This window comes from Coffea arabica, chromosome 6c, assembly GCF_036785885.1.
Source record: "Coffea arabica cultivar ET-39 chromosome 6c, Coffea Arabica ET-39 HiFi, whole genome shotgun sequence".
NCBI classification, from domain to species: domain Eukaryota; kingdom Viridiplantae; phylum Streptophyta; class Magnoliopsida; order Gentianales; family Rubiaceae; genus Coffea; species Coffea arabica.
Window position 1 is genome coordinate 2,594,148 of NC_092320.1, and position 21,449 is coordinate 2,615,596.

General features: G+C 35.9%; 1 protein-coding gene and 2 long non-coding RNA genes across 3 annotated transcripts; 1 reads left to right on the plus strand and 2 right to left on the minus strand.

Annotated features, from left to right (window-relative positions):
- Positions 1-105: 105 nt before the first annotated feature.
- Positions 106-5,650, plus strand: LOC113692671 (uncharacterized). The gene is made up of 2 exons (XR_003449012.2): positions 106-1,038; positions 5,133-5,650. It is a non-coding gene; the product is annotated as an uncharacterized lncRNA (long non-coding RNA).
- Positions 5,651-5,925: 275 nt separating this feature from the next.
- Positions 5,926-8,651, minus strand: LOC113692670 (uncharacterized). The gene is made up of 2 exons (XR_003449011.2): positions 8,180-8,651; positions 5,926-8,034 (listed from the first exon to the last, which is right to left on the minus strand). It is a non-coding gene; the product is annotated as an uncharacterized lncRNA (long non-coding RNA).
- Positions 8,652-19,344: 10,693 nt separating this feature from the next.
- Positions 19,345-20,367, minus strand: LOC113694281 (protein MIZU-KUSSEI 1). The gene has a single exon (XM_027213184.2). The coding sequence runs from the start codon at positions 20,234-20,236 to the stop codon at positions 19,478-19,480; it is 759 nt and encodes a 252-aa protein (XP_027068985.1). The 5' UTR covers positions 20,237-20,367; the 3' UTR covers positions 19,345-19,477.
- Positions 20,368-21,449: the final 1,082 nt, after the last annotated feature.

Below are 21,449 nucleotides of genomic sequence, written 5' to 3' on the forward strand. Positions count from 1 at the left end.
CAAATGATGAACAATTTGCATAGTCAAAAACCCAATAAACACGAAAACCTTCATCCATTAAAAGCCAAAACGACAGAAGAAACATTAAGAAAAGGATCGTCTTGTAGTTGATTAGAAAACTCTTACGCCATTGTTAGTAATGGATCCTTGACTCCGTTAATAGATGTTGTGAAATGATGAAAGAGCCCTAGTTCTAAAGAATTAAAGTATTAAAATTTAAAATTCAATAAAAAGAATAATTTTGCCAGAAAAAAAGAAAAGTATTTATTTGAATTTGTGAGTTTTCACAAAAAATTTTGCAATATTTTCTCTACATATTTCTAAATTATTTTTTTACTTCATATGCATCATATCGCCAAATAAAAATTGAGAAACTATCCAACATAAGACAAAGACATAGAAAATTGGAGCAGAAAGATGATAAAAAAAGAAAAAAAATGGTGAAACACATGAAAAACATTGAAGAAAGAGATAAAAAGAATAGCAAGACCAAGTACTATAAAAAAAAATGGGTGTAAGGAAAATGATACAAAAAATTAAAAAAGAAAAGAGTAAAAAGCGTTGATTTGTTATACCAAAAATAGGAAAGGAAAGTGTTGGTCATCATCTTCCATAGACGAGCAGTCTCTTTTTCTTTTCTTCAAAACCATATCTAGATTCAGCAAAAATATTTTTAAATAACTTTCCCAACATAGGAGCTCATGTATGAATCAATCCAATTACATTTATCTAGATAATTTTGTTATGGAATTTTGAGCTTGACGGATCTTTTTTAGTTTGCCCAAACTTGAGAGCCTGATTCGTTATTTGATCAAATCTCAGGGAGGATAAATGTAATTAACCCTATTTTAAGCGAACTGAACAAAGTCACCCACTCCAACCCCATCGCCCCTGCTTGCTGACCAACTCAGCCAACCACTTCCCTCCCTGGCTCCACCCATTTTCAGTTTCCTCCGCCGCCAAGCTGCCGAGCCCCTCTCCTTCTCCGTTTGACTGGAACGCAAGGCCGATAGAACGAGCGAACTCGCCAATCTACAGGTAAAATTGACTTCTTCTCCTTGCACCAATGAATTTCGACTCAGAGTTTGTCATTCGTTCATTCTTACCTTAAAAACGATCAAGTAAAAAGACGTTAAATTTATTGATTAAAAGGGACATCACATCTATATATCTCTTCTCATTTTCCTTACACAAGTTGATATCTTCCTCAAGGGTCACAATATTGACTATCAACGTATTGCCTTGAGTTTTGTAGTACTAGTGTTACACTTTCTGCTGATAAAAGATTGTCCTAGTAGGTAGATTATATGCTGTTATTGTTATCCAATATACTTGTTGTTAGTAATGCAGCCAAGGGTCAGGCAGCTATATTTTGCTCATTATTTGTGAGCCCTAGCGAAATGTTCATTCTATAGATTATTAACATGAGCTTTAGAAAGATATAGTGGCTGTCATTTTAACACTCTTTAAGAGTATAAGTAGATAAATATGCACGGCTATGTAAAGTGCTAATGTTGAATTTCAATGAATGACTACCATATCTAAGGTGGTCCTCCTTGTCTGGTGGGTACTAAATACTAGATAAGGAGGACCCACATTACTTACTTGGTGACGAGTGATTGGTAGTGTTATACCATATCTTAGTGTCAATGTGGCCTAACTTGAGTATCCAATACCTGGGCACTAGTTCAAAAATTTAGTATATGCATATTAAGAGTGACACTAGCTTATGGTATGGCATACAACTTTGCTTGTTTGATAATGTAATATAAAATGGGCTGTGTTTGTTTGAACTCATAAGCCTTTTACGAACTCCCTTAAAGTTGAAATTGTATAACTTAATTAAGAGATATTAAACATGGATGGGGCCCAATTCAATAGCAGTCCTACTTACATGCAAAGTTGAGCGTCACATCATCAGCTTATGTTGCATCACATGTACATACCATATTTTCTCTCGTTATTTTTGATATGAGAAACATTCAACAGAAACTACGGTGAACTAGTTGAGTTGCTTCCGCTACTCAGGCTGGTTAATTAGACTTACGTGAACTTATAGTTATGCTTGAGCTACTGATCAGTTCTTTGATCAAGTTGGAGCTCCTTAATAAGTAACTTGCAAAGCTTATGAGCCTCAAATTGTCGGTTTTTATAGTCAAAGTCTCCTGCAATATAACGGCACTTGTTGAGCTACATGTTAGCCGTGCTGAACTCTGCTATCAAGCTTAGCTTGTATGATGTCCGGGTCAAGGTCCAGCTTGGCTTACATACAGTTCAAGGTTCATTTAGGTAGTCCTACTTTGCAGTAAGATTTCTGTCATTCGAGCTCAAACTCAATTGGGATCGTCAAAACTTCTTGCCAAACTTAAGATTGATGATGGCCTAGAACTCAAGTTTGTTACAATTTAGTAATTATCAACATGTAGAATCACCACCCATTTATTTTGGCAGAAAAATAGCAAATTAGTAATAGGAGTTAAAAATGTATCGCAAGTACTTATTTTTTAACCATTAGAAGCTCCGAATCACTACAAGTCATTTGACATTCTTTCAGAATATTTTACACTAAAGTGGAGGATTTGTCTTGCCTTAACTGCCAAATGGAAAGGAAAAAATGTTACCACATAAAACGTGTTGTTGTCTTCTTCCATTCTCACCTCATAAATCTTGAATTGAATAACTAAATCCTATCCAAAGGGAGTTTTTTTTCATTCTACTCTTGTTCATTGCCCAGTCTGGTTTCAAGGGACGATTTTGAAAAATTCAAGGTCCAACTCATTGATACAAAGTACTTCCGTGTCACTTTTTGGGGAGAATATATGGAAGAAGCATACCTTTATAAGAATCAGCAATATACATAGAAACTAATATGTCATTTATCAAGCTTTTTTTGTCTAATTGTTCAAACACATTAAATGATTTAGTGATAAATCAAGTTCAAATTAGATAATCAAATTTAGATACACTAAGAAAACTGTAAGATGACGTCAAGCAGAAATTCTTCGGGAATAGTTATTTATTAAGAAATTTGTTTGCTTGTAGGATGCAATATTTGAGAGTCAGATAAATATCGCAAAGTCAAAACTTCAATCTTCCTTGAAAGTTCTAAAACCAAATTCACAAGTATAAAGAAAAACTGTTCCTTATCCCTCATTTTCGTATGAAAATTATATCTTATATGAGAATCTGGTGGTGAAAGAAGCTATCAGCTTTGTTTTACTCTCAGCTGATGTGATGATTAGTCAGATCTGGCGTGTCTATGGGATTTGACTTCTGAGCATAAATAGCTTTACCACTGAAGCAGACCATGTAATTTTCTGCATATTATCAATTATCACAATTTTGCATAGGCATACAGGATGACAGCTGATATTGCCGCTGCTATAATTTTAATGCCACAGCACATTTTGTTTAAGTACCAAATTTGCTCTTGAGAGTCAATATCAGAATTTAGCAAGTTTTGCATGAGACCCGCACATGTTTAACACCTCTGAATCATTTCTCAAATCTTAATATCTCATGTACTCAATTTCGACTATGAACAAGATTGGCGTCTGGAAGTTGGAACACAGATTGGAGGCCTCAACTTCAGTTGCCGTTTTTCCTTAATTTCTCTTGGCACCCAAAAAAGATGGTAGTGAAGATTTATTCTCATGCTATCACCACTAGCACAAAAGGCACATCTTCTTACAATATCTCATTCACAGATTTAGTTCATATATTGTAAGTGAATCCACCTTCACAGTAAAAGATTTCTTCAAAAACTATGCCCTATTATCTGCCTCTGTGAAAAAAAAATTGATGGTCAGGCCATGGTCTGACAATCAAAAGTAACAAAGGCCGAAGTTTGCTTAGTGGCATACCGAGGTTGCCTGAACTCAAGTACATGTCACTGCTTTTTCTCTTTTCATCAGATTATTTAAAAATTAAACATAAAGACTTAAGTATAATTCTAAACCTTGACTAATAGGCAATAGCTCAAGAATCCCAACAGAAATGATGAAACAAAATAGAAAGACAGAAAATAAAATCAGGTTAAGTCGATTTTTACTTTGTTGACATCGAGACTGAGTCTTCTCTAGTGGCTAAGGTTGAGGCCTTTAGAATTAGAGGTCTTGAGTTCAAATTTCCTGCCCCTCCCCACTTCTTAAATCCCAACCCTCGTCAACCGAAAAAAAAAAAAAAACTTGAGTGTTCAAAAATGCAGAATCTTGTAAAAGTATTTGAACATCTCCACAAGCTCTTCAGCCCAAATCAATGGCACCGGATTTAAGCTCCAACTGCTTTTTCATGTGCCTTTTGTTATTTGGTGGATTTTCGGATGGGATCCTGGGACGGAGAGAGGCATAGTCAGAGTCCAGAGGACTAATAGAACCAAAACTCTGGTGAGTCCTACATGTAACTTGCTAAATTTTGCCCGTTGACTACTGAGGACAAATATGTCATTTGGACAAAATATGCCGGGGCATTAAAATCTCTGCTGTGGCATTATCATCTCTGCTATGCATAACTTTTTCTTATGTCGGATCTTTAATAATTGTTGCTATTGGCTTGTAGTAAAAAAGCAGAAGTAATAAATTCAGCTCAACTGGAGACAAAATTGGTAATATCTTGATTACAGCAGTGAAACAGAGAGTAGAGGCAACCCCAGGAGAGGCTGATGAGTCAAAAGTGGCAATTGTAACTAGATGGTAGATTGGAGAGGAGATAGTGGCTAGGAGCAACTGGAGAGGATGGCAAGGGGAAGAACCTAGGGTTATCTTGCTTCATTTAGTAGATTAATAACTTTCTATGTCCAACCTCCACCTCAGCTGGTTATATAAACCAGCTTTGTTTGATTGACAAGTCGAGTCGAGTCGAGTAAAATCCAAGAACTTAAAAAAAATAATTATTTTAAGCACAGTCAAACTTTAAATTTAAAAACTTAAAATAGAGGTGGTCAGCAAAAACTCGCTAATGTTTAATAGCACAGTCAAACTTTAAAAAACAAGAGAATTCATCCAGTGTTAATATTTAATAGCACAAAAACTGTAAGCACCCTCATAACAATTTAAATTTTGGTCATTGTTTTCTTCCATGTTACCTGGACTTAGAATTCACCCCAAGCGCACCGTGTCGACACGATATGACAGGGGCACATGTACGGAATCCGTACCTGATATGGTCAAAAATTTTTGGATACATGGACTGTTGCAAGATTTGTGAGATCTGATGTTGATGGCAGAGGAGGAGGAGAGCTGGACAAGAAGTCTCATGAGATGGGAAGAGAATGGAAGAGGAAGAATGGTTGCTCTATGGAGGAGAAAGAAAGGAGAAAGCTGCTATAAATTTGAAAAGAAAAATACTCATGACATCTGCTGTATTTTCACTTCATCTGTACAGGCTGCTGATTCTCTCTCACTGAAGGAAGATACGGAATTGTGGTAATGATGGTGTTTAAGAGTAAAAGTGGCTCTATTAGTTTGAGAAGAGATGTTCTGTTTTGATTCATTTGAACCCACTGTAAATGAGGTGATGACAGCTCTAAATGGGGGATGAGGAAGATAGGGTTTGACAATGATAGTTATTTTGCAACTAAAACGCTGTATTTTGACTTTAACTTTCCTTTTGAACAAGTGACTTAATTTCTTTACAATTTTACCCTTTTTAATATAGATTCAGTCCCTCACAATTAAAAAATTTTACCTTTCTCTAACCAAGCTTATGGTTCTTTTCAAACTAGTTGCACACTTCATTGAAATTTTTATTAAAATACGCTTTATATATCATTGTACATAAATTTTAGAATGATTTATTTCTAAAGATCTTATCCATCTACAAGTTTAAGAAGCGCACCCCTGCACCCATACCTAAAATTGGTCACATATCCCTGGATCCTATAATTTTTAAATATGCGAATCCGACACTTCAACATGCACCTGTATCTGACACCAATACCCGAGTCCATATAACATATATTTTCTCTTGAATAGATGTATATAATGCAGAGCCAAATTTTAGAAAAGGAAAGCAAGTCTTAATTTGTTCACAACAATATTGATTCTAGCATGCTTAATAATGCATCCATCACCAAAATGTCTAACACAGAAATGAGTAATGACTATTCATATGAACTAGTCAACAGAAACCGCATCTCCAGATTCCTTGTCCAGGCAACTCGCTCAATACTTCAAGGTATAATCATGTAATCCATGATTGCATTTGACAAGACGCATACCTCTCTTTCCCTTTTATCACTTCCTTTTCTCTTTGTTTGGTGTGGAATGCTCTAGGCAGTAGGGCCCCTTTGAAAATAAGGCACTTAGGCATAAAATAATGCATTAGATGCAACATATAGTCATCAAGCAAATTTTAGCTGATTAAGCTTTGTTAACCTATCATATGAACAACTAATTCTGTAAGTCTCAAAAAATAAGTAGTACCAGCCATTTGTCTAGAGCTGTGCTAAAAAGGCTACCACGTAAGATTAACACCAACAAGATAGGCATCTTTCACCTTTATCTCCCTAAAAGGTAAATCACATACTGATACCACAAGCAAACTTCTACTCCAACCAATGGTCAAGTTTATGGTCAATGGCAAAAAAGGAGAAGTATCTTAACCAGCAAACAGAACTGATTAAATATCAGAAATGTAATAGAGAGTATGTACTCCTACTTCTTATTATAGAAATTAAAGAATCTAGGCACAGTAAATTGCAAAGGCCTTGTGGAGCTTAATGCAATGCCTGAAGTGGAGTGCTGGTCAGTTGAAACAAAGCGCAGAGTTGCTTATGCTGTAAATTATTTTCAACTAATGTCATAATGCACCAGTATGCTGTGAATTTGTAATTACATAGCCCTACATGAAAGCTTATATCTTCAAAGGCATAAAACACTACATCAAAGTACTTTCAACCCAAAAAAATCCTATTTACTTTATCATGCCTTCGATGACAATTCCACAATTTCTATAAAATCATACCCCTCACATACGGAATAACATTAAAAATGAGGAACAGTAAAAGTTTGACAAAGATCTTTCTTTTCATCATATCTTTAATAAAGCAACAACGAGAACATGAACCTTGTTATTAATATCTTAAAGCATTACACACAGCAAATCACATCCTCCATTGCAGTTATCATGATGTTCAGAAATTTTGAACCGAAAAGACTCTTAAAAAGGAATTATGTATATATAGTAAAATTTGAGATATCCAATATTGCAAAACTGGGAAGCACATGAAAATAAACACAAAATAAAATTTTCACATAATTTCCTTTATTGAAAACCATATGAACATCAACTTTTAGAGGTAAGAACTTCTGTATCTAAAAGAAATCTATTCAGGACATCTGGAAATCTAATGAAGCTTGTAGATCTACTAAAATCAAGAATAGATGTACATAAATGTAGTCAATCCACAATTAGAAATATAATAACACCACATAAACACTTGGAGCAGGCAGCCATTAATACTTACATCTCATAAATGAATAACTGACGCTCTCATATCCCAAAATCACTTTACTACAAGAATGTTCCACATGATCTGCTAACCTTACACAAATTCCATGGTGCAAAAGCAATTTCTACCAGCTCAGATTGTGAGCATCAATAGCATAACTTCCATTTCATAGCATAACTTCAACAAATCCAAGGAAATGTTAATCTTACTAATATATATGCTAAATCCCAGTCTTTAAGTTAGCAACTGACTTCATTCAAATAAGAGCTAAATGCCGCGACTGAATTGCAACTGAACACTTTCTCAAAAAATCTTCGTACCATCTTTAGACTTTCAGCATTAGACCTCAAAATAAAGCAATATAAATTCAATCCTAGTAAAGTATATGACATCTAAAATCATAACCAGCGAAATCTGGTAGAAATTGAATCCAATACCGGATTAAGAACAAATTAACTCCAATTCAATATACAATTTACACTTTGAGGAAATTAGGTGATTAAACAATTTATCTAATGCAAAATCAGAAATTTTACCTTCTCCCGAGCTTCAGCTGACAACTCCGCTCCCCAAATCACAATCGACTTTGAGATTTAAATCAAGAGAGGTTTTAAATGGAATTACGCAATTTCGGAGAAAGCCGGAAATTAGGCATTAATTAGGGTAAGAGATAGAAGAAGGCAGGAATGAGGAAAGTTAAAGACGGCGAAATTTGGCCAAGGGGCTTACCGGCGCCGGCGAGGTGATCGATCTCTCTCCGATCCAAGTTGACGGCAATGACGAGGATCGAGAATTAGGGTTGTTCTTTATTTTATTTTATTACTCCCAACCGCTCAGTCTCACACTCTCTTTCTCTCAGCCGTTCGTTTGGGAGTGGATGATTTGGAGAGAAAAGAAGGGGAAAGAAGAGAAAGTGAACATTTCTTTCGTTTGTTAGTTTTTATTAGGAAAGAAAAGAAGAGAAATGGAAGGATTTAAGAGAATAAATAGTAAGTAAAAGTTTTTCTCCCAAATTAGAGAGAAAGTTGGAGGAATCTTATGAAAGTTTTTTAAAATACCTATTATATTCTTAAAAATATTTTGAACAAATATTTAATAATTTTTATATCCAAAATCATTCCACTAATTCTCAAAACTCCCAAACAACACAATAATCCCTTCTCTTCTCTTCTCTTCTCTCCTAACTTAAGTTTTCCCTTCTTCTCTTTTCTATCCTAAACTCCCAAACTTAGCCAGTTTGGATTTCTAGGTCAAAGGAGAGTAAAAAATATATCCCTTTTCTTTTTTTTCAGGAAGGAACCTAACAAAGTCAATAAAAAAAGGGATAATTTCAGAAACCTCCCTGAGGTTTCTAGCGATTTCACTAAGCTCTCTCAAGGTTTTTAATATTACACTTACCTCCATTGATAATAGAAAATGACTATAATAACCTTCATAATTTCTCGAAAGACAAGCCATTGATAAAAAATAAAAAAAAAAGATAACAGAAAAATGAAAAATGAAAAAAGTAAAACAATTATTCTTGATTAGGCTATATATTGTTGCGAAACTGTTTCAGTCATAACCATTAAATTATAACCTTCTATCACTCAAATATACTAATCAAGATAGATGTCTCCTTCCATATCGTTATCCTGCTAGCACCATCCCTATCACCTTTCTCAAAGTGTCTCTTGAATTCCTGATCTCCAAATGCCAATTTGAAACTTGTAACTCTTTTTTATTTTGTCACCCTACTCATTAAACCCTTGATAATTTTATTTATAAATTGAAATGGAATGGAAATCTAAAATTTTCACACAGAAAACCCATTAAAAGTGGAAATCTAAAATTTTCACATAGAAAACCCATTAAAAGCCTTTACCTCACTAAATTTATTGTCATGCTACTGCTGTTGATGATGATGGAAGCAATCATCACTGCCAACAATTTAATTGTTCATATCATTGAGCACAAAAAAGCTATTAGATTATGAGAAAGTATAAATTGGTAGACTACACTAAAACTACTACCCCAAACTTGCACTTTGTTGATGTTTTTCTTGGTTCCTCTTAATAGACATCAAACTTGTTCTCAATAAAATTGTGTTAATTTTGAGAAAAAAAAATGTGGGCTGATTTAGATGACCAACCGGAATATTGAGAGCAGAGGTTAGAAGAATTTTAGTAACCGAGAGCTTGGCCATTTGAGTGGGGAAAAGGTAAGGATTGTGAGTTTTATGATTAATGATTTGGTAGATAATATATGGAAGAAATCTATAGAGAGGTAAAAATTGTAAAGGTAAAAATTACGACGATGGATTTTGGGCATCTAAAACAGAGTTTGTTCGGAAGAAAAAGAAGTGATGAGTGTTTGAAAGTTTCGATGGATGTAGAAAACCATTGGGATGAAAAACATCAAAACATTGGCTAAGCAATAAAACTCATAATTTTGGTAGTATACAAGCGTATTCTTGACTTTTAAAATTTTTTAATGATTATTCATATTAAGAAAATTTAGATAAGGGCAAATTTGGGCATTCATATAACTTTTTTGGTATTACATCATAAAGGTGAAACCCAAACTTATGTTTTAGGGGACGTATATGTAATTTCTAAAATATGGGGGGAACTGTCTAAAATCATTAGAAACCTCAAGGGAGGTTCCTCAGATTATCCCATAAAAAAAATATAAGTGATAGGTGTCAACTTCAATTAATTATATAATTCAAGCTTTTAATGAGTCAAGTTAAACGGAATGTATTTTATAGTTACTAGTTATCCCTATTCATGCATTTGCACAGGCACTTTTTCATGCTCGAAAATTTTTATTTTTTTGAACAAAAATTGTTATAAAAGAACCAAAAATGCTATTTTATAAAATTTAATATAATTATTGTAATGCAAATATTGAAATTAAATAGATTAAAAATAGTTAATTTATAACAATTTAATAATTAGTTAGGGTAGAGGGGTGAATGGGGTGAAACCTAAACATATGTTCTAGGGAAGGTTCGTGTAATTTTCAAAATGTGAGTGGAACTGTCTGAAATCATTAGAAACCTCAAGGGAGGTTTCTAAAATTATCCCATAAAAAAATATAAGTGACAAGTGTCAACTTCAATTAATTATATAATTCAAGCGTTTATAAGTCAAATTAAAACCGAATGTATATAGTTACCGGTTATCCCTACTCATGTATTTGTATAGGCACTTTTCATGCTCGAAAATTTTTACTTTTTTGAACAAAAATTGTTATAAAATGACCAAAAATGCTATTTTATAAAATTTAATATAATTATTGTAATGCAAATATTGAAATTAAATAGATTAAAAATAGTTAATTTATAACAATTTAATAATTTGTTTAGGGTAGAGGGGTGGATGGGGTAATATGAGAGAGGGAGTATAAATAAGAGATCTCGATTATACTAAAAAAAAAACTTAACAATTAGTGCATTGACGGGAACGAGTTAGCACTCGGGCTTTTAGTTCCTTTGCGCTCGCCCCAACCATAGCCTTCTTGTCTCTATAGTCTCCTAGAGGCCAAAAAAATACTCCCCTTTAAAACATCAGTGATCAGTACATGTAAAAAAATAATCATCTATGCTAAAGGAGCAATGAACCTTGGACTCATATTAAAGACTCCTTTACATAATAGCAGAACTAGGAAATGAAAGTGCATCGCTATCCTTTGAGAAAAAAAAAAAGAACAGAAAAACAGAATATTTTTACAAAGCAAATTCAGTAACCTGACACAGATTTGGATAGTAAGCTAGTAAAATAAGAACATATGTTTAACAAACCCGCCAAAAGAAAAGCTTTCGTGGTTTTTTCCCATTCTAGCATATTAAAATTACACTATGCTGTTAAGCTTTAGCTACACTGGCAACACCAAGATCGCCACAGCACTAAAGTGAGAAAAATTTGAACCCCAGATTCTGAAATATGGTCCACAGATCAATCAATAGTTTTTATGGGTTTTGGTCTTGATTTGAGTGAAGAGATAGAGGTAGTGTAATTGCTGATTTATGTTCTTTTGGCAGCTATATAGCAGGAATATATATATATATATATATATATATATATATATGAAAGTAACTATTTTAATTAGAGTGTTTCTCATTTCTATGTGGTAAGCCTAATTGAAGAGAATTAATAGGTTATGGATCATTTGAATTTTACCCATATTGACTATTACATTATATGTTTAAAAATTATCCCTAATTTTAAAATAAATTTTAAAAATAACTAATCTTATCTTAATGATATCTGCTTTCTATCAAATTATTACATAGAATTATAGTAAAACCTTTTTCAAATCACAATTATTAAAATCTTACATATTCTATAAATTACTTTCTTTCACTACCATATCGTTGATTAGTTTACAAATTATTCATCATTTCTTCACTTAATTTTGAATTAATTTAGTGTAAAAAAGAAAATTAATTGTTACACAGACAGAATTACTAATATTGTTGGAAGCTAAATATTTATTAATGAAAAAAAGTGAATTGCTGGATCTTTCTACTTAATTAAATATGAATATATAGTTCTAGATTTATGATCATTATAAAAATTTAAATTATCTAATAATATTTATAAAAGAATAATATCTACCAAGTTTTTGATATAGGATCCGTTATTTGATATATAATATCATATTATAGTGAAAGTATGTAAATAATTTCTTAAAAATTAGTAAATAATTGAACATTTAGAATACATTAATTTTTTAAATTAATATGAGTGAACATGTAGGATTGTTGTTAATTTTCATATTTAAATTATTCATATTTGTATAAATTTACAATAAATAAAAATAGACCGTGCTAAGGCACAAACAAAATTGTAGTTGTAGTCTAAGCAAAAATTAGGCCCAAAGTATAAATTTCACTACATATTCCGCTACTGATCAGTGGCAGCTGGTGGCAGACACAGTAGTTGCCGACGAAGTCACGTGATAGTGGAGCATTGCGGCCTGGACGTTGGTTGCCGCCATGGTTGAATGCTTTCCAAAAAAGACGAAAACTAAAAATAGAAAAGAAACTGGAAGATAAGTAGTAGATGATGCTATATGCAATCTACATCGTTTCACTTTTGGGTCATTGGTCATTTCAGTGGCACCATTTAAAATTTCTAGCGGAAGTTATTCATAGGGAGGCATTTGTTATTGGCTTAATCTTTTTTACACTAGTGTATGCACTGAGTAGAAATTATGCAAAATTTGAATTTGAAATCCAATTTTTTGCATATGTGTAGTAGATTTAACAGTGAAAGTGTATACATTGTAAGTGTATATAAGATTTACTCATTGTTATTTGGCTAAACAATAAGGTTTGATTGGTAATATGGTTGAACTTCAGGGGAGGTAAATGTAATTAATCCTTGTATTAAATATAATTTCCTTTTTTATCAATCAACTCATATCTTTTCTTTTCTAATCATCTTCAACCACGTTCTCTATTCCTATTATTTATTTGAGTATTTATTGCCATTACTAAAATTTAGACAAAGAATGATCTTCACCTTCAAAAAATTCATATACATATATATCAAGTCCATTTAAATTGTATAAATAGTAATTCTTTCTTAAAATTTTCTATTAATTTTTATGCTCTCTCCATTTAAATTCGATTTAGGCTAAAGTACTATCATATAAACATGGGGTTGTAAAAGTTCTCCCAAATTATTTTTCCTTTATATTTTAGTTTTCAATAATTTTAGAAAATAATAAGTTCATCATCTATTAGTTTGCTTTCCAAAATTCTTTTCAGTAGTGAAAGAATCAACTATTTAATTGCACTTATTTTCTAATATATCTCCTTCACTCATAGTTGACTTGCCACCATTAATTATAACAAACATAATTGAATTACGATATAAGATTCTATTCCAAACTGCTGACAACCAGGCATAGGATTTGTTTCTTAAACCTATCAATGAGGAAAAAAAAACTAATTGTTAAGTTTTTTTTTTAGCATAATCGAGATATCTTATTTACACTTCCTATTACATACTCACATCCTATTGTTAAGTATATAATCGGGATTGTATACAATGTCTAAATATGATGAATCTATTACATACTCACATCGGCTCCTGCCAGGAACTGAGATGACCAAGGAAGTATGTACTAACTACTTGTACTATTGTTTAATCGAAAGCTAATTTGTTTTAGCAGATCATAAAAAAGAAAGAATCAATAAAAGTGGAGGAAATAAAATAGATCCGTTAACGCTATCTTCTCAGGGGGTAAGCCAATTCAATATTCAATTGAAGTCAAAAGAAAAAAGACAAACTGTTGACGACTGTTGAAAAAAGACAAACCGTTGAATGACGACTGTTGAAAAAAGACAAACTGCCTCAGAGTAAAAGGGAGTTGGGTGGTAGTATCCCTCTTGGTTCCCCTCTCTAGGTAGTTTATCCCACATCGGGGTTGGGATTGGATTTGAATTGGGTTATAAGTCCCTGAAATTGCTTCAAAAATTACCGGTTTTTGGAGTTAATTCTGAAATTAGATTTACAATTCAGCAAAAGTCTAATGACGACTGTTGAAAAAAAAAATTGAAGTCAAAAGAAAAGGAAAGCCCCAGTAATTGTCTTTTTTATTCGTCTCACTAGTGTCAGGATTGAGAGTGCTAGGAAAATTCTAAGCCCATTAATGTACTAACTACTGCCTAATATGTTTCGTCGGAGAACTCCAAAAGTGCTTCTCCTTGGGAGACATGTACCACCCGCCGATTGACGACGCTCAGACGAGCAGGAGCGGAGCCAGCCAGAAATGGAAAGAGCACGCATTCACTCTCCATCTTCACTTGCAGTTCAGGCCTGATCAGCTAAGTCGGCGCGTGCAAGTTGTCACTGATTTGGTGTCATTCCTGTGGTCAACGTCGTCAATGCCAGGCGATGACAAGGAATGATGAAGATTATGGGCCTTATTATCTCTGACATCCCCACGTAAGATTTGTTAATCTCCTTCTGTAGACCACTTCTAGTTGAGAAAAGCGCACTCGAGCACCTTTGCATTATTAACTGCTAGGGAATTCTATCCTACAACCTACAGCGGTACGGCTCAACAATAAACTTAAAAAGTTATTGTATGTGCTCAAGTAACCTCGACAAGTGTTTTTTTTTTTTTTAAATAAGAAATTTTGAATTCAAAATTTTTTAAAAAATTGGTAATTAACATGTTATCTATGTAGTGTATGATTTCAAACAGCTACTCTGAGCTTCATTTAAGCAACAGCTATGCTTTTTAACAAGATTAGAACTTTCTACTTGAAAATATTAGCCACACATTTTGAGTAACAGCAGTGTCTGTATTCCAAGTACCATGTATCTATGGAGTCCATATTTTGCCAACTTTAAAATCAAACAAAATATATCAAGGATTCCTCTACTTTGGGCACAGCATAAGAGATGGATTGGATAAATAGTTGCCTACAAATGTTTAAGCCTCTTGGGGTTAAAGTTCTTTGAATTCAGGGGATGGATTATAAAATCTTATCCTTTCCCCTTAGGCAGGGTATATGATAGAAAGGAACCATGTATCAATCGACATATTAATCGATCCCTATTTGCTGTATTCAATGCAGCATTTTTTTGGGGGGGGGGGGGGGGGGGGGGGGTTTCCTTTTTGGTAATTCATTTATCCAGTGCACAGAGATATAGTTGAGGCAGCAGGTAGTCCCAACTAATTGCCCTCTTATATTGCAATTTTTAGGAGTTTTTGTAGAAAAATTTAGTACACGTGAAATAAAAAAATTATTAAAAAATAAATTTACGAAAAATATAAAAAAAATTTTAGCAAAAAAATCGCAATTCCAATAAGGCCAAGCTTCTGCTGTCACTGGTCCTGCGGAGAAAGCAGTCAAGGGTGGGAGAAACGTCATTGTCTAAGTAAAGGAAGTTGTCACCTTATCATTGGCTGGGGAGGAACAGAATCAACGACCGGTTCCAGGTGAGAGCACCTTATCTTATTCATAGCCTTATAATGCATCTATCTCTTTAATTGATTGATTATACTGACCTCTCCTCTATTTCGAGAATGATATATGCTAATTAACTTTATCAGCTATTATAAATTCCTCATCTGGTGTGCATGAGCTTATCAACCCTTCTTGTTTTAAGTTGTGACATGCAGAGGGCTCGTGCATAACTACATTAATGCCCCAAGTAATTGCCCTCAGATTCACTTGGTGGTGTTCTTGACGTAGTTGATATTGGGTTAGGATCTAGGTAATCTGCATCCTGAGGTTTAGAGCAGTTTATGGTTTTGTTGATCAATCTAGTCCTCAGGATACAGATTACCTCGTCCTTACTGACAATGCATTATCTGTTCAATCTTCTTGTGAATACAAAAGAAACAGGATACTTAAAGGTAGCAGTAGTTGGAGGTGAGCATCTGTATCTTTTGTTCTTTTTTGTGGTTATGATTTTGTTTTTGCACTTTGAAGGAGGCCTCATCAGACTTCAGCAAAGAACCTGCTGGTCTAGACTACTTAACCGTAGTCTTGATATTCTGTTTATGTCTTTTAGCATGTCCTTTGGTATCTGAGGGTGGGGGCAAACGGCACAGCTGCGAGGGAAACTAATTAGTGTACTACTTCAAGCTTGTAAATTATGCATGATTGGATGATGATAAAGAAATGGATGAATAGGTCTACTACTTCCCACTTTAAACAAACTATTCTGCCTTGGTAGGCCAACTAGTATTTCATTAATAAGTAACAATTACGTTTCAATGAATGGTGGGAGCTGAAGTTTTTGCTTAGGCCCCCTCTGGTATGCTAATTGCTCTTTCTTTTTTTGATGGTTGTGGTTCTTTACTCCTACTTTGGAAGACTCGTATTGAACCTCCTCGTATTGAATTTCGTTCCAAAAGTGCGCTATGTTTCATGCGGCAACGTAAATCGCAATGTTCCCCAAATTCATGCAAATCCAATCGGGGTATTTTACTTCAAGAAATGACTTCAGATGGACATGGACGGGAAAATGGTAGCTTGGGGGTCTTTGAGTCCACTCATAGATCATGTGATAGTATGTAATAGTCTCACGTATTTTCATACGTTTTCATAAATTACTTATTGTCATTACCTTTTTTTTTTATGTATATCATTATATATTACTCACCATATCATACATCATGCACCATCATTTCTTACATTACCATATACCATGATACTATGTAGCTGCTGCATGCATGTACCACACGATTTACAAATATTTTCCCAGATGTACACTTCAATGATTATGGTGGCACGTTCACTGCCACTGTGCTAAAGCAGATAGCTGCTGATTTAGACGTGCATATGTTTTACGAATAAATTCGAACTTGCCATTGTATTCCTTGGGGCAATTTTTGTCCGGTATCCTGGTTGATAATTAATTTTAGACCAACTAAACATGAATGCTTTATGGAGGATTGCCCAAGAATTTTCACCCACTTCCTCCTTAGCATATTCCAATAAAGGAAAAGGGAAAGATCGCTTTCTGAGGGATCAGCAAGCAAAGGGGATACTGAACTCGTTTTAAAGCATACTTTGATCTCCTTAAAAATTCCAAGTTGCAGGAAAAAGCTACCTGCAAATTTGTAAAGCTGCATTGGGTGATGAATAGCCTTTAAGGATCAAACTTTACCAATGCATCCCATTCCATATTATAAAAAACAAGTCTCTCTCTTAGAGTTAAGAACTGAAGATTTGAGTATGGATGGTAATGCGAGCAGGTGCTGGAGAGAAATGGAGCAGAAGAGGACAAATTGGCTCCATCCGATCCTGGATGAGAGGAGTCAATCTCCGACAGCACATGAAATTAAATGAAGTAATTGTATCGTTAAAATTAATGGATGAGGAAAGAATATATTGTTTCTTGTTTATCTTATTTCTTGTGTATCGCTTGTGGTAAAAAATAATAATAATAAAGAAAAAGCGAGTGTATTTTGTTAGATTAGTTTGCTTGATTCTTTTTTTTTTTCTCTCTTCATGTATTGCACGTTATTTTTTGAAAAACAAAAAAAAACACCTATTGCTTTCCATGGAGAAAATCAAAACGATATCTAAACTTGATTTCATGCTAAATTTTTTTTTATTAAAAATTCAAAAGAATAAGTAGAAAATGGTTATGGGTATCATAAATATAAAAACTGTAATTGTAAAAAAAATAATAATAATAAATTGTAGTGGCATCCGTGTGCACTCCCAGCTAAAGGGGCACCCCAAACCCTCCCATGCCCTTCCTAGAGTTGAAGGTTATGTGAATCTGCTGCAGCCTTTTAGTATCTGCTTCCTCAATCTCCTCCCTTTGTTATCAACTTATCATGGTGACACGCGAGTATAAACTGAGGAATTCAGTTTGCTGTATTACACAGTGAGATGTGCAGCTTCTACTAAGTATTTCGGTATCAGGAACGGAACGAGGTAGAATTAAACATTGAGCTTGAAGAAGGCAGCTGCATGCGCATGAGCTTTCCTCCACCATGTTTAGCTCCCTAGTTAATTTGAACAAAGCATCAGCAACCTAGAAATGGTCCTCATTTGAATGGTTTTAGACAAAGGAGAACTCAAAATCTTGAAAAGTGGCCGGAAAGCTTCGAATCTGTTGTTTTTGCGGAGGGTAGTGCAATCGATTTTAGACCAGCCATAGAACTAAGAAAGGGCCGACATGCAGGTCGGAAGCTTAAATATCAAGCTCAACTGGGACAATACCTACAATGGCAATACCGCTATTTTTTGGGGGATCCAACAGGGTAATGCATCATTATCTATCCAACAGGGTAGTATATATCAAGTTCCCTCCTCCCTTTTTTTTTTGGGCGGGGGTTGGGGAGGAGGAGGGGGCGGCAAGAAGTGTTGAGTTCCTTAGCCTAGTCTCCCGAGTCCTCAAAAGCATTCCTGATTAGTTAAATTGTAGCTTTTACTTTCCGTCAATGCAAAGGGGGGTTGCAATCATTCCAGTTTGGGCTGATAAGAATCCATTGTAAAAGCCGTCACCTAGTACAGCTCCTCAATCATCAATTCCTATATTTCACGGTACCCGCAGGGAGATGCTTCTGGTGCATTTTTCCCTGGTGGTTTAAAAATTTCTTTTGCTTGCCCTGAGCCTGATTTAATCATTTTGACACACTCTTGTCCCTTTCCCTCCTCCTCAATTTATTTGCGTCATACCAGTGGTTAGCTTCAAAAGCGAGTGTAGTAGCAGCAGCATTCGGCTTCAGAAATCATGGTTTTGTTATTCCAAGAAAATAGTCCATGATTACAAATGAGTGCGTCTGAAACATGATTAACCTCTACATTCTACAACAATGATCATTATCGAAGTACTCGCTTTTTATAGAGAAACGTGAACTAAGAAACCTTTTGACTGGATAAGCCTCACGAGTTAAAAAGCAGATAAACCATAAGTAGATAAGTAATCAAAGCATCGTGCGCATCACACGCTCTTTAAAACCAAACCAACAACAAGTTGAAGAGAAGCGCTGGCTCCATTGTTCAGAAAACTACTCCATTGAAGTTGCTAAAACACAGGAGATGATGGTTTTAACAAATGATTCACTGAGATTATTGTTATTCAAATGTTATCAAAGCGGGATCACTTCTTGCAGAAATAACACCTACATCCGTACAATTATATCATTCCCCAGCGATTTACAGGGGGAAAAAAAAATCATTGTACAACTGAACAAATCCACCCTAAAACTTGTAAAGAAAAGAACAATTAACTTAAAAAGTGAATTTCCTTTTCCAAGATTACCTCGTCCCAACAAAATTTTGAAGCCTTATGACCATACCCTCAAAAAAAAAAAAAAAAAAAAAAAAAAAAGAGGAGGGAACCTGATGACCATAAAGCGTTTTCGTGCAAAAAGACATTCCAGAACCAGAAAACCCCAAATTTTCCGATTCCCCACAATAATGTAACAATGGTTCATGCAGGCATCCCATTCGCCGCTTGGCTGCCTCAGTTAAATGCCTCCAACAAGTACCTAGAGAGCAAGGGAAATCTCCATAATGCACCTCTCTTGAATCTCAGGTTTCACGTGATTCCGTCACCTTGATCTCAGCAAGAAGATGCTGAGTTCTTGACCCGGCCCATCATCCGGATTGATTAGATGAAACGACTCCGAGTCCGCATTCCCTATCACACACTCATAGTTGGCCCTCATGTACATGAGCTCCTCGGACCCGGATCCGGGTCCTGATCCAAACCCGGATGGGATCACACCCGCCCCAACGGTTGTGGACTGCATGGTCTTCAGCATGAGTCGATTCTGATCAGTGCCCTTCCGGCGGACGGCGAACCCGAGTTTCCTGCCGTTGCAGAACAAAGTCCAGACTGGGACAGAGTGGAGAGGGCAGCGACTGAGCTCCGACTCCGGGGAGTCGTCCTTGAACTCGAGAGCGATTCTGACGAGGCCGCAACGCATTTCTTGGATCAATGTGGAGGTCGGGATGGAAAGCTCGAGGAGGAGGGCGGGTTTAGTATTGAGGCGGTCGTGTTGGACGCAGAACCAGACGTGACCGCCCCGACGGTGGCCAAAGATGGTGCCGATAACCATTGTCTTGGAGGGGCGCGGCGGAGCGGACGGCGGAGCGATGGCGGTTGGGGTGGGAGGCTCAGAGGAGTCTTCTTCGGCTTGGTTATCGTGGTGCTGGGAATGTGGGTCGTCGAGGTCGTCACGGAGGGAGGTGCTGAGGCGTTTCTTGGGGGTGGCGGTGGCGGTGGTTGTGGAGGGGTGGACTGGAGAAGTAGAGGCCGGGTGGATGCAAGCGAGAAGAAACCGTCGTAGGGCGTTGATCTTCGTCATGGTATTCGCCTTTCGGAGTTGTTTTTTTTTGCCCTTTTCTTCTTGATGAGTGATGATTTATCTGTGAGAAGGGGGGCCCTTTTTGGGCGGGTTTTTCTCAACTTCGAGAAGAAGAAGAGCAACGGATGTAGGAATAGAATAAGGGGTTCGCTTCGGCCCAGAAGGATTCTTCAAAGAAGAAGAAAGCAAAAAAAAATTATTTGGTTTTTGGTGGGGGATAATTATTTGCGGAGTAATTTGGTTGGGAGATTTTAGAAGACGATTGGGGATAAAAATGGGGAGGAGGTTTCGTCTTTGGGATGGGGTCCCAAGGGATTTATAATATTGGGGAGCCAAGAGAGTGAGATGAGAGACTAGAGAGGGTTTCCATTCTGGATTTGGGCCTCAACCGCCTCATTCCCAGCCCAGCCCAGCCCATATGAAGCGTCGTTTAATTTAACGACGCCACTTTCCCAAGTCAGGAGGAGGCCCCTTCGCATGGAAAGGAAGAATGCAGGTCGGGTGAATGTTGTTGGATAAGAAGACGCAAAGTAGACTTAATAATTTACAATGCTACTGCTACTGCTACTAGTCGGAGTAGCCTTTAGGGCGTAGTCGATCAGGGCAGTAGTAGGGCGTAGTAGAATATAGATTAGGGCGTAGTAGCAGGGCAGTGTTGTCCAGTCCAGGAGGTCTGTCCTCCTATTGGAGGACTGAGGAGGAGTGAATTTTAGGCTTTGTGCTTGCTGATAGGGTTGGTTGTAGGGGAAGGGTTTTCAGGGAACGAAGATTCAGGTTTTTTTTTTTTTTTTTACCATTGACCCAATAATGACAGATTTCGAGCAATTGGGCATGGGTCGATTATTTTCCATCAGCTAGCGCTAGGGTGTCCTAAAATATTCCCCGTGTTTCCTTCCTTCCTACTCCTACTGTGTAGCCCAGATTCACTCGCCTGGGCAATGCTCTGCTCCTGCTTTGCAAAGACTTCCCAGCCAGGATCTTTGCAAAAAACTCCCTTCCGTGGTAATCCTCTGCTCCGCGCCAGTGTTGTACAGATCAATAAGCGTAAGATCCATGCTGCAATACTGCATTATAGGAGGAAGATGCATGCATAGAAGGGTGTTTGTGTTGTCATTCGATACTACAATCTCCTGGTATCTTCATCTACGGATCGCAGACTGATTTTCCCATTTGTATGTTGGGTGATCCTATGGATTTTGAGGCTTTCTTTCTC